General features: G+C 33.2%; 1 protein-coding gene across 1 annotated transcript; it reads right to left on the bottom strand.

Annotated features, from left to right (window-relative positions):
• Window positions 1-10,326: 10,326 nt before the first annotated feature.
• LOC125186370 (BTB/POZ domain-containing protein At3g22104) lies at window positions 10,327-13,551 on the bottom strand. Its single transcript, XM_048082728.1, has 3 exons — window positions 13,053-13,551; window positions 11,152-12,240; window positions 10,327-11,025 (listed from the first exon to the last, which is right to left on the bottom strand). Exons 1-3 carry the CDS (start codon window positions 13,116-13,118, stop codon window positions 10,609-10,611), a joined length of 1,572 nt encoding a protein of 523 aa, XP_047938685.1. The 5' UTR covers window positions 13,119-13,551; the 3' UTR covers window positions 10,327-10,608.
• Between the last annotated feature and the right edge of the window lie 1,493 nt (window positions 13,552-15,044).

Below are 15,044 nucleotides of genomic sequence, written 5' to 3'. Positions count from 1 at the left end.
ATATTTAACTTTATTCAACAAATTAAAAGTGTGTTTTTAAATATTCTTTTAAATGTTACTATTACAAAATATATAATCTCCTCTTAATATAAACATGAAACAATAATTAAGGAGATAGATGTTACAAAATAATGTTTTGTCGATTTCCCTTTTTAGTGATGAGACATAGGTGGAATACTATTTGTTTGATACTTGAATATATGATACACCTAAAAATTCAATCCAAATTAATTGCTCATCTACCCAAATTATCATGTGATTGAACGATTATTTCCTAACACGACTAAGAATTAAAAGTTACTAGGTTCCAAAACAAGCTCAAATATTAAATATATACATGTGATTTCTAGTTGCAATTATCACAATTTATTTTACCATTGAATGATTCAATTTTCCGTTCTAAATAATTTGATGGATTAAATATTAGATCTAAGTTTTATAAATATTGTTAGTTAAGAAAATATATTGAAATTAGTCTTGGCATATGAATCAATTTTTCCTCAATTGATTAACTCTAATTCAAAATATTCTCGAGCAACTTAGCACTCATTCTTATTATACAACTCGAAGTCACTTTGCTTAAAGTATTTAAACCAAGGTATCAATTTTAATAATAGTTTTTAACTTCTTAATCTCATTTAATTATAAGCAATAATTTACCCACAAGATCTCGGGCCCACTAATCCTTCAATCCTTTTCAATTATTGCCACCCTTAAATTCTTCACATAGACCCCCTAGATTTTTCATAGCTTTCACGTGTTCAAATTCATCACACCACTCCAAAACAAGTCAAAATCAATGTTTTAGTATTAATTATGTTTCCATCTCCTATTTTTAAGAGTAATGATAAACAACCAAATTTTGTACAACCAAAATAAGGTTATACTAATAATTTAATGTATTAATTATATATTAAAATATAAATATAGTAAGTGGACAAGTTAAAAAGACTTATTAGCATTTAACCTTATTTTTTATATTTATATTTAAATTTTCTTTCTATTTTTTTAATAATTTGAATTAAAGTATGCACTAATTATATTTATGGTTCTAAAAAAATAAAAAAATTATACAAAAATCATAAATATATGACCACAATATTATGCACTATCCATGTACTATATATGTATCCAAATATTTTAATTAAATGCATAAATAAACCTAATTTTTTGTCAAATAAATTAGTTTTTGGCTGTACAAAATTTGGTCACATAAATTTGTTGTATTTTTAATATATGAGGCCACGGATAAATGACAACTTATCGCATTGCATTTTGAAAATACGAAAATTGTGATTGAGGACTATGCTCTCTATTGCCATGTGATTTTAACTTTATGGATAGTTCAAAATTTGTCATAGCCGGTCTATGTGCATGCTCGTGTTTCAGTCTCGTATTTTACGAAGATTCCTATGTGGTTCTAGGTACGACCATGTGGATCTAAGTTATCGTAGTAGAAAATTACTACTCCACTTATGGCGAAATAACATACAACCTACAAAGGCTTAATGAATTGAATATTTATAACAAATTTATAACAAACGAGTACTATACAAAAGCCCCTATAATAATTTAAATTACTCAAAAATAAATTTCTAGAGAAAATTTAAAAACATCTCTACTACTAATATCATAAGGCTCCCCTGTTTTGTTGCCCAAGAACTCAAAATCAAACTCGTTATGGTAAGGGCCTTCTGATGACATCTGCAAATTGTGTTACACCAATCAGCCTCTCACACACAATCTCCACACATCAAAAAACATTAAAGATAATTCACATTTGTAAAGTAATATGCCAGCTGTAAGCATTGATAGTGAGTAAACTTTACCAAGATCAAATTTTTATTCATTTCAAGACATAAAAATCAATCACAAAACTTAAATGAATTGTGACAGCTGCATACTTTCATCAAAAAATGAATCATATTTGCATAAAGAAAAAGGACATATGTACAACAGTAGTTAAAATGAGGGAAGAAAGCATGAGACTTTCAATTTTCATAGCAATACATTGCAAATGAAAAACAGAGAGATGGAAGAGGAAAGAGTGAGCTTACATAGAAAGCAGTGACAGTTCCAGCAGAGTCACCAGCAACAAGCTTGATCTGAACAGTGACTTTCCCAAACAAATACTTGCTCTTGGAAGTGAATCCAGCTCCTGCATTCCAACAAATTATCAAAATCAACACATCAATGAAGCAAAAAGAAGAAGAAAACAGAGCAAAATGCTGAAAAAAGAAGGAATACCAGAGAAATTATCAAGCTTCATGTTGACAACTTCTCCCTCATTGGTGAAATGATCGAAGGCCCAGCTGGGCTGGAAGAGCTCGTCGAATTTCGACGAGCGGGCGAGGCCCACCATCGCAAATGCGGCGAAGACAGCGAGGATCGCGGCGCGGTTTGCCATTGGGGCAATTTATCGAACAGATAAACTGCGGGAATGCTGAAGAGGGGAGAGTGGGAGTGGAGGGGTGAGTGTGGACCTGGTGATGATCGAGAGGGTTTATATAGGCAGTGTTGGTGTGGAGGATTGGCTTCGGTGGGAAGCCGCTCCGCCACGTAGGACTGTGGCCGTACGTTTTGTGAGTCCACGTCGGACGCTGTTTACGATGATGGGATTAAAAATCTTGGAGCCGTTGGCTGTGATTTGGCTCAAGCTTTTTTTGGCTTTAAAGCTTGTACTATGTGGTTTTGGTAGAGGTCGAGATATTTGCTATGGTTTAGATTTTGAACCCACCTGGATAAAGTTTAGTACTCCTTCGTCCCATAAAAGATGTTATATTTATGGACGACACGAGATTTTAGAAGGTTTTGTTTTGTGTATTAAATAGAAAGAGAAAATATTATTTTTATATTAATGTGAGAGAGAACGTTTTCTAAAAATAGAAATGTGACATTTTTTGTGAAACAAATTAAAATGAAACGTCTGATATCTATTATGGGACGGAGGGAGTAGTGCATCTCTAAAAACAACTTATTAACAGTATTGGCTTTTGGATAAAGAATTCGATTCGCACGATCATGCAATGGCAGAATCTGGCTGGCCATATATTTGATCGAATTGCTCGATAGAAGGATTTGGAAACTATCCAACTTGAAAATCAAATTTAGAAATCAATTTTCTCTTTCAATTTAAACAAGTTTGCAGCATTAACTAAGACCGACCATTTATATCACAAAAACACTGAATCGTCAACACCCGTCAGAATTGCACCCAATTCTGGCTATTTAATAAACAATGAACGCGTCCTTAGAGTATTTTGAAGTTATTTGACTATTTGAGGATTTCTCGAAATCATCCATTTATGTAGTGATGTGTTTCCTAGTAATTCTCAATTATCAAAGAGATATAGTAGGTTTAATTATTTCGCATGTACCCATAATAGCATTCGATCTTTGCCATTTGATTTTTGAGTCCATTTAAGTAAAGTTCACTACGTCGTTGAAGTAATTATTCTTTATAGGATGTTATTTTCATTTTTCTACAAAAGTGATTGATCTATCATAACGAATATTACTTATTTCTCTTTTTAAATTTTGTTTCAATAAAATCGACTTATTTCTTCAAACAAATATATTATCTTTTCTACTTCATATTTGATTTTCTCATACTCAATTCTTTCTATATTTAATACTTATACAAATTGATACAAATATGTCAATTATGTATTTGTATTTAGTTTTTTATACACTAATTTAACAAATTATCAAAATTATTTCATAATCATCAGATTACACCTCCAAAATGACATTATATAGAGTCGTGTATCTTCCAAAAAAATTTGAAAAAAAGGAAATAAATACATGAGAGTTTAAATTGGAGAGCCGTTGATGATCATCAGCTTAGCTGGCGCCTGGCTTGGCTTGAGTGGGCACAGACACAGCGTAGGACCAGTCGCTGTTAATGGGAAAAGATAAGTGGGGGACGACGCCGAATCTCCTTCTGACACGTGGACCATCGCCAGCTGGAGTTGCGTTGTCCTAGCTCTCAGTTGTTGGAGAGCTCAGAGGTGGGCCCCTCCTTCTTTCATATTCAGACCAATTCGATTCGCGTGTGCTTCACCACTGCCATTCTCCTAATTTTTTTATTTTAATACTAGTATTATTTCACGCATGATTTTGTCATTTTGTTTTTGTTTCATTACGTTCCAAAATTAAAATTTCGTGAAGACTACAAAATGCAATTTAATTCATCTAACAATAAATTGGAGGTTTGATATAAAAAAAATTATTTTCACATAAAAAAATGTTACTCTCTCTGTCCCGGTTGATCAATTTTGGGCGTCCCGCTTTAAGAGTCTCGGTTGAGATAAATTAATAAAGAATGCCTACAAAGTGTTAAAAGTGGGTCCCAACATCCACTACAACATATGTTTATTGGACACTCAATTAAAAGTGGGTCCCAACATCCACTACAATATTTATTTATTACACACTCACACACTTTTTTCTTAAAACATATGTCCGACTCAATCAGGATTCCTAAAGCGGGACGGAGAGAGTATAATTTTACAAATGTCAAAAAATTATTTATTTTTGAATTAATTATCTATAGGTAAACAATATTTTGTGATATTTGTCAAAAGCTCACTTTGGAATTCGGTAGAAAATTCAATTGTATTGGTAGACAGGACTCAACGATACATTTTTAATGATACGTGGAGTAATATATAAATTTACAATGGGTCGCGCTGGGCTGGGCAGTGTGTCCGAGGTTTTGCCCCCGTTATGGATGCTCTTACCTCCCAAATCCGAGTTTGGTTTATAGTCTTACATTATTTCTTTTATTTAATGCAAATTGATAGTACTAAGTTACCAAATTAAATTTTTTTAAATATATTGATTTAAAAAAATTATAGTATCGAGCATTGACATATAAGGCATTATAAAACTCCATATTCATATTACATTATATTTATATGAGGCAAGCATATATGTTTCTTATTTTGGAGTATCATATAGTCACTTATAGAAATAAAAAGGAATAACATTCCTACCTAGGTAAAGTGTGCCAACTTCTAAATGTATTTTTTTCCCTTTATTTACTTATTCTCTCAGCTAGTTTTTTATTTATTAAATAAGCTCACTATTTTAGTGGTCAATATAAGATTTAGCATCAATCCAATAATAGTTTCACATTACAAAAATTCTCCAATTGTGTAATCAAAATCAATAGTACTTTGATGTAAATCTTTGAGCTACTCCACAATTAGTTTAAATCAAGCATAAGATAATCACATTGGATTCTTGTTTTCAAATTTTCAAAAAAATCTCTGAAAATACAAAAATCAAAATTAAATTTTAAATGATGAAAGAGGGGGCATTACTTTTTTTTTTTCCCTTTTTGTATTTTACTTGAAAAATAATATGCTTGGATGAACAATATCCAGCTGTACTGTGCCATCACTATACTTACTTTGGCATCTTTTCAAATTATTTTTATTTTTTACTTTTCTTTATGGGAAAATATTTAAAGTTATCAAGCTATATTGGTGAAAAAAATCAGTGCCTCTCATTAATAACCTAGAAAAGTGTGTCATTTAATTTAAAAGCCAATTTAAAAAAGGTAGACTTATTTTTTTAAAAAAATTATTACATGTAGAAGGGAATGTGGGAGTAGGTGGACAGTGTCCCAGAAATTCCTCATGAAATAAGATCTAATCCAGCTCAAAAAGAGTTGGTTCATAATTTCAATTACCCATAAATACTATAGTCTCCACTTGCATTCAACTTTTATTATTTAATGCTAATTTATTGGGTATTTGTTGTATTTTTGTATATATTGTGTTGCTTATTAACTCTTTGTACTGAAAAGGTACTATGTATATTGAATTTATTATTGATATTGTATCGATTGTATTCCAATGGAATGGAACAATTGGAGTGGATTCCATGTTCTCTCAACCTTCATTTTTGAATTAGTTGGAATAGTTTTATGATTATTAATTTTAGAAACATGTTCATTTAACAAAGTTGGTTAATTGGGACAAACATTGAAGTCTTGTTGGGCAATTAGCTTGATTTAGAAATATAGGATGTAAAAATATTGTAAAAATGAACATGAAATAATGAGGTGTCTCGTCTTGGAATGATCTTGTAGTAAAATAGACTTTTCAGAGTTTAAATGTTTACTGCTTGAATTCCGATATTAAAATATATAAGGCCAAGTCTATCGAATGTGATTTTCAAGTATGATTTGCAGAACATGAATATTTCTGTGAATATGAAATATGACAATTAAGTTAACCTCGTAAATTCAAAATAGTACTAATATTTTAATAAGCTTATGACTTACATGTATATACCAAAAATAACATTTCTTATTGGGTATGAGTTATTGAACATGTGTATGGGTGTGTGATGTGCGAGTATATATACATCTAGTAGTAGTGTTATTTATTTCAATTCCATCATCATCTATGATATAGAATTGACTATTGTTAGTATTATTATAGATATATACCTACTTCTCAATTCTCAATATTCAATGATTGATTACATAAATAAAATTGTGAATCTATTGATTTTCCGTACGTCCCATAAATATGGGAATTATTTTATAGGAATGTGCTTTTTTCTAAAATTTTATGTACTGAATATTTTTATTGAATATTGGATTTTTTGGCTGGTTAATGTACACTGCAGACGAAGAGAGTACTGTTCATGCCACAATGATTTCATGTGGACAAATTTTGGCTTCTATGTAAACTTTAAATTTGAAGATAGAATTTCTGTGATATACTATACTCCCTCCGTCCCTCATTAGGAGTCACACTTTGATCGGCACGGGTTTTAAGAAATGTAAAGAAAAATTGATTTGAAATAGTTAGTGGAATGTGGGACCCATTTTTTTATATTGATTTTATAATAAAATGTGAATAAATTGAGTTAGTGGAATATGAGACCTACTTACTATTTATGATAAAAATGAAGTGTGACTCTTAATTGCGGATGGATCGAAATAGTAAAATATGACTCTTAATAGGGGACAGAGGGAGTACAGTGAATCAAAAATATATGTACACAATACCAAAGTACTACTTACTATTTTTATGTGTAATCTTTAATTGGGTTAAAGTTTTTATATTATGTGCAATCGTGTAAATACCCAAATTATCCTCATAACTATTCAATTTAATTTTTATTTATTTTTGAGATTATAATCCCCAAGGTAGATATTAATGACCTTTATTTGGGTGGGTGGGAAAGCATCAATCAGTGATATAAATGGGTTGCTTCTGAAATTGAAACAAATTATCTTCTCTGCTCCTAGGGATCTGCACCCCTATTTTTTCTGACATTAACTTTACTATTTCTATTTCTTTTTAGATTGTTCTAAAATAATTTAATCATTTTTTTAGCAAAAAATTTATCTCTCATATTCCAAAAAAATTCATCAACTACCTTGGAACACGGATGGAGTATAAGATATTTTACTAAATTTTTTATCCATGAATGTACATATATTAAAAATTAATATAACAAAATATTAAACAAATTGATAAAAATTATATTAATAAATTTACTTACAAGATACGAGATTCACAAAGAAATGTAATGAATGATTGAGATAAAATTATGAGTGTGGAGTATAATGAACCCATAATTGATTGCACTTTTGCAAGAATAGCCATTAGTAAAATATTCTTTCACCAAAATTAAGTCTGATTAAAATATAACTTTATCAGTTTAAGAATCCAAAATAACATAATTTGTAATAAAACGGCTGAAGTATATTATTAAAAGCAGCCAATTATAACATTGAAAATTAAATTGAATGGCCCGGCCCAATATTTTCATATATGGGCCGTTGAATTGGCCCAATTTATCGAATCTCCAACTGAATGTGTAACTTGTCTAAAACGTTTGATAGCTATAACAAAAGTATAAAAATTAATAGATTTTTTAAAGCCCAGATTGATTGCAAAAAATATTTTTTGGGTCAGTAGCTTTTTATTAATTGGTTGAAATTTGAATATGCAAAATAGGTTTAAAATTCATGAATATCATCATTTGAATAATACTCCGTTCATCCACGATATAGAATCTCATTTTGACTCGTTGAGAGTTTTAATAAATGTGAAGAAAAGCGAATAGAAAAAATTAGTTGAATACGAGTCTCATGTTTATATATTTATTTTATAATGAAATATGAGTGTACTCATGTATGGAAGTGTGAGGTTTAGTTACCTAAAAATGGAAAAAAAAAGTAAATTAGACTTTAAATTGTGAACGTCCTGGAATGTTAAAATGTGACATTATTTTGTAGATGCAATTTTCCCAAGAGAAAGTCCAACCTGTGAATGACTTGTGAACCACAATTCAGCTTCCACGTAACAGTGAGTTGTGAACCGCATTTGTTAACCGAAGTTGCGAATAACAATTATCGAAACACTAAAATTCATACGTCAATGATGCAAATTAAGAAAAAAAGACCTATATTGATTAAAATGGTGTAAACATCGTCGTTCCAAGTCTACCTAGACGGTGTCGTTTTCTAAAATTGACATCTTCTCCACACTGAAAAAATTCAAATTCCATGTCTCTGCCATTTTCACTGAAAAATTAGTTTTGTGGTGGATGGCAACAATTTTTTCAAAGTCTAGATCTCTTCTTTTCACCAATTATAGTAGTAAGGATTTGATTCTCCCATTAAAGTAGTTTCCTTTTCTTCACAGCCTTATTAGTACCAGATTAGGGAAAATTATGTTTCTTTACTTTGTCGTACAGAAAAAAGATTTTGATCAAAAAAGATTTTTGATCTAATTCAATCCTTATCTATCTTTGTTCAATATGAATAGTTTAATAGAGACTAAAAACAAAATATGACTAATTGTAATGGATGACTCCGAAACAGAAAAATATGACTATTGACTATGCATATTCTTGTTACTGAGAATCTAATTATACTATTGAAATATATAGAGAATCTCATTTGCATATTTGAACTTTGATTTAATGGAAGTATCACAAAATTGATAGATCTTTTACTACATACATCACATTAAATGTTTCATACATTAAATAATGGAGTAAAAGAAAAAAGGAAACTATTAGTGGATAGACTGATACAATTAAGGAGACAGAGACGATGCGACGATCATCGCTGACAATAGATGGCAGACGAAGAACTCAAGTAAACATTAATCTTTCGATAGTTGAGCAGAGTTGGCACTTCATTGGATTAACGACAACTATAAAGACAAGTTCAATGTAGTTTTTTGGCTCTCATGGCCGACGATGGGTCCAGTCGCCCCCCGATGCATCTAAGTTCATACTACTCGACGTCTCGACGATACTTTATACTTTACTCACCTTTGATGATACTTTATACTTTACTCACCTTTGATTAAAAGTAGGTTGCTAATTTCACTATGCATCCCAAAAATGTGACAGCACGTGAAAAAGCTGAAGTAGTACTATTTCCTTTTACTCTCTAATCTGAAAATTTGAATCATCACACTTTATTTTGCCTTTTTCCAATTTTGTTACTACTTGAAAAGATATGTCCCACTTTTGCTAGTAAAGCCTGAGCTTCGTTTCAAACAAGAACTCTCCTTAATTTCAAACCTCCCTATTAATTTTGTTTTATTCATTCATCTCAATAAACCTGATTACTTGTTAACAGTGGTGGAAATAGACATGTCAGATAAAGTTTCTTTCAAAGAAAATTAAATCAACTATAAATTGAACAAGTCTTCAAAAATCTAACCTTTTTTTGTAGTTTATTGGTGATGATCTGTTTTTTTTTTTCTATGTCGATAAGATGCACCAAAATGCTCAAACCCCCGGCGAGAGGCGAGCCGAGACAGACAAAACAAACACAAAGAAAACAAAACAACAAACCACAGTCACTTGGAGAGGCAACAACGATAACGAAAGTAGTAGTAATTAGTAATAATATTAATACTCCGGTTACAAATTTGTGATTCTCAAATTTAACTAATTAAATAGTAATAATAATATTTCAAAAAAATATAACTATAACATAAATTACTAAAATATCCTTAGAAAAAATTCGCTATTTTTCATCCTATGGTAAGGATTAATATTTATTTTATGTTGTTGGCTTCTTTTGGCAGTGAATTAGAGTCATCACTATAGAAGAAAAAAGAGAAACTATTATTCATAATTTGCAATTCAGGCATGTTTGCTAAGTAATATTTCAAGCAAGACTTTAAATCGAAATTTGTAGCATGTGTTGGTATACGGATCCTAAATCAGTTCGACATGAAAGTATGGAATAGCATATAAGTGGAACCGACGTGGAGTTCGTATTGACGTGACGTGTATTAACTAGTGCAACACAAGATCTACCACAGCACATTAGATATAACTACATAATTTAACAATAGAAAGGGACATGACATTTGTACATTCTCTACAAGAACAAGGACTTAACCTATATTGTGGGAATGGACCCTCCAACAAATTGCAGAGAATAAACAGATATCTGCAACTCATATACATCCAAACTTTAATTCTCTGTGTATAAACACAGAGATTAAGACAACTACTACCTTACTACAAACAAAAAATGGACATATGCACATTGATTTATGCAATAACATTTTAGATGCCTAAAAAAAATTAAATCTTGATTCATTTCTATGAACAAAGCCTAGGTACAGATTTAGCACTATTGTGGCTTGCCATTCTTGATTTCATCACCTTTGTCATTTGCACTTGCATTTTCCTGCACACCTTCTCCAGCTCCACCACTCTCCATTGCATCCCTTGGAGATGCGCCTTGAGCTTCTCGTTCTCGTCCGTCAGGTTGAACTTCTTCGCGTAGAGCACGACCTGCTTGGACCCCTCGAGAGGGGGGCTGGCCGGAGTGGCGTGGCTCGTGTCTTGGAGCAAGCTTTTCAGCTTGTGCTGCTGAGAGGCGACGGCTTGCACCGCAGATTTCGGGGGGAAGTTGGCGTTGCGCGTGAGGTGGTCGAGCGCTTGTGGAGTGAGCTTCTCGTAGGTTAACCCGCGGCATACTTTCGTCTTCTGGTCCTCGGACAAGCCCGAGTGAACCTGCATCATTCGTGAATCGTGATCATCGCTCTTCAATTCGGAACGTAAAAGCACACATATTTCAAGAAACCTCACTAAATCATATCATATCATAACTCGAATGAATCGAAATTTCAAGATGGATACCTCGAGGTAGAGATTCACAGCGTAGTACACGCCATCGCACGAGTCTCTAGCTGAGTCGGGCAGCGCTATGATGAGGGCGAGGAACTTGGATGGCTTCAGGTGAGGATCGGGAGATACTTCGGCTAGAAACAGATCCATCAACGCTCCGGCTTTCCTCAGCCGGCTCAATGGCACGCAGCAAACTCCCTTGCCAAGAAAGGACTTCAAGAACCTAAGAACAAGATTCACATCGTAGAGGCAGCTCGTTCCAACCGGGGATGGGACGAGCAGATCATCTAACGTCGCCTGGTCCAGCTGCGAGCCGATCATGCCCTCCAGCTTGTCCCGGGTGCACTGGCTCAAGCTCGTGTTCAAGCCAACTCTCAGCATCCCGAACAAGCTCCTGTACGAAACGCACCTCAAATCTAAAGACCCGAGCATGTCAACAACAGCTTCGATAATCTTGGCCTTGTCATCAGCTGAGGCAGAAGCAAATCTTGATTTCTGATAGTAAAACAGAAACCTGCTGATAATCCCATTATCAAAATTTTTAGCCACCATTAGCTTTACTAGCATTTGGATAAGATCGTTGCCAAACGCCACGAGGTCTTCAAACCACCACGTGGCTCTGAAGGCGCCACTCTTCAAGCTCTCCGTGCTTCTCGTGTCACACGACAGCCTTAAGCCAGAGCCATCCGAGGACGAGACAGACGGAGATGGACTCGTCTCACACGACGATGCAACTCTTCCAATCAAGGAATCCAGGCACTTGTCGAGCAATGCCAGTGAACCGGCTCGGGGGAGCAGCTCCTGGCACTGCTTCAGCGCTGCTAGAAGCTCGTGCCAGCTCCAGTAACGAACCTCTTGCAGGGACTTCTCCGTTAGCTCGGATAGATTGTCCATTTCCATGAAATGTGCAGCACAAGTGAGATTGAAAATGTTGAGAGGAGTTATGATCACTCTCCCCTTGCTGTAGCAGAACCTTGTGATGAGCTCGAAGCCCTCTGCCCCTCCCGGGAAGTCGTTGAATATCACCTTCAGACGACGTGCCACGCCTTCTGATTTCCCGACCAATCTACTGATCTTTCCCGAGTAAGATGACACAACTCTCTACAAGAGAATCATAAATGAACTTGTAAAAACAGTAAAGATAAAACCAAAAAACTACACTAATTCAAAAGGCAAGAAGTGCTAAACAAAAAGACAATTTGGCATGTGATGTTATTACAACAACAAACTGCAAAAGATGTTGCAATATTCATCAAGAGAAGTGAGTAATAACAAACTACAACCTAAACAGTTGGTTAGGTGATGTAGAAAGATGAAATGTCATTGTAAAGCAATAAATTCTGGCAAATTAATCCAGGGAAGAGGCATGCCCCCTACAAAGAAGGGAAATAAACAGTTGCAATTTGAGGTTGGAGGTGTTGTTGTCTAGCCTCCCTTGAAAGGTGTGAGAGAATCAAAAAAGTAAAGGCATCAACATTAAATATGGCAACAATAAATGAGGTGAGGAACATGCTAGACACAAATGTGAAGAATGTTAGCTAAATTAAGTGGTTTAGACTTTAGACAGCAGCTCCCTAACCCCACATTCCAGCAAAAATTAGCTGCAAAACATTATCACAGTACAAGAAGATAAAAGTGATTGTAATAATAGTGTAATCATGCTTTGAGGGTGCAGACACATTAATTGAAAAATTGAAAATTAAACTCAAATAAGAGAGAACATTCGAGTACAATTATATCCCAATGAAGCCTAACTTAAATCCACCAAAATTTTAAAAAAAAACAAGAAAACAGGAGAAATCATTAAGGCAAAAAGATTACAACTTTATACAAGAACCTCAAAAATGGAAGAAGCCCTCATGCCATTAACAGAAACAGGAAAAAGGGCATTCAAAGAAAGCCAAGAATCTAACCTCATCCACCACAAAAACCTCTTCTCCATTGACATCCACTTCAAGATCAAGAAAGAAATGCTCCATACCTCAAATATAATGAAAAAAAAAAGAAGAGAATTCCACCACAAAGTCAAGACACCCTTTTGGAATCTACCCTGAGCAAAACCAACGAAAATACAAAAAATGGGGTTGAGATTTAAGGAAAGAGAAAAAATGGGCCATATTCTAAAACTGCGAAAAGAGACAAGCAGATAACACCCGTTTTCTCGATTTTGCGAAAGAATGCTTTTTTAAGTCGAATTTAAGCTAAAATGTGGATGATCCCAACCGAATGTGAGAGCATATGGATTAAAAAGATGAGATTTTGACAGAAGAGAAGATGTGTTGCAGCCACTGGTATATATTCTCTGACATTCTTGCGAATAAAATTGATCAAATTTGTTGATTTGGAAGAAAGCAATAAGCATAAGAGTGGAAAATGCAGAGTGTTTTTTGTTTTTTATTTTGATTTGTTTGCGGCAAAAGAGTTTCTATACCTTCTAGCTTAGGACCACCTATTATTAGAGCATTAAACAGTTGATTTTTTTTATTTTTTAGTTGGATTTATCTAAGTGTACGATTGGAGAGCAATCTTTTTGTTAGTTATTTAGATATTTATATGGAATAGAGTATATTTGATTAAATATTTTATCATGTAGAGTTTGAATTCGGTAGTGTCGTTTACAAATTTATTGATGAGTTTATGTAAGGGAGATTCAATATACAGAACAGAAAAACAGATAATTTATCTGAAAGTTGTGATGAATCACTTTCAGATCAAATCAATTTCGGTGATTCAACCAAACTATTTGATCGGATAAAATTCAGAGAATACAGAAATATCATATGTATATTTGAGAGTTATTCGAACCAAAGAACTGATCAGTTCTTAATAAAGATGAAGAGTTGCAGCTATTAATTTCGAAAAGTTGCATATGTTAAATTCTTGACCGAATTTAACTGATTTTCAAAGTTTTTGAAATTGCAAATTAGTCCTTTGATTTTAAGAAATTACATTTTCGGATGAATTTCTTATAAAGCAATTTCGTTGGACCCCAGCCAATTTCGACCCCAAGTTGACCTGGCAGCTCGACCCCAGCCAGGGGCTCTGCCCCTTGGACCCCGCTACCCGGGGGCGCTGCCCCCGGACCCCCGTTCATCTGTTAAGGGGCTTCGCCCCTAACATCATAATGAATTCAAATAAGCGTGCACTCCGCACTTCCAAACTTAAATGATGTATCATTATAACAATACTGATCAATTAAGTTAATCCAATTACACTAAAATATCCAACAATTTCTTTGCTATATTGAATTATAAGCGTTTTATTAATTTAATTATGCTTTGTTGTCAAATACTAGTATATTAAAAATTAATTAGATATATTTGATGTTTAAATTGTGTTTTGTTGTTGAATGGAGTATATTGAAATTTAACTAGATATCTTTGACGAGTTAAGATAGTTAAGTTGAAATGGACTCGTTTAAGATTAATAATAACAAAAAATGATTTTGATACACTCCATCCGTTTTAAGGAAGATGGCTCATTTCATGAGCGACACGTGATTTTATACAGTTTGTATAAACGAGTTTTTATTTTAAATAATGAATTATTTGAGTAAGATAAGTGAGTGATTTTCGGTGGTATGAAGTAGGTTAGGTTTCATATCTTCCCGAACAAATATACTTGGTATGATAAGTGACTTTAAAAAAGATCATGGCTTGACTAATTAAACCATGAAATATGCAACACATAAGTATTTAATTATCTAAATTAATCCATAGAAAGAGAATATGGGTTGGACGAGCATCATGTGACTAACTAGATATGGTCACATGTAATGTCATTTGGCAAGTGGCAATCTCACCTTTTGATTTGTCATTTTCCAAATAATAGTATTAAAATTATTTATGGGTAGGGAGATTAGTTATACTACTCTTTAAGATGATTTTTTAGATGAAAATTATATT

Source organism: Salvia hispanica, chromosome 5, assembly GCF_023119035.1.
Source record: "Salvia hispanica cultivar TCC Black 2014 chromosome 5, UniMelb_Shisp_WGS_1.0, whole genome shotgun sequence".
NCBI classification, from domain to species: domain Eukaryota; kingdom Viridiplantae; phylum Streptophyta; class Magnoliopsida; order Lamiales; family Lamiaceae; genus Salvia; species Salvia hispanica.
Note: the sequence above shows the minus strand (reverse complement) of the source record. Positions and strands in the feature narration are given on the sequence as shown.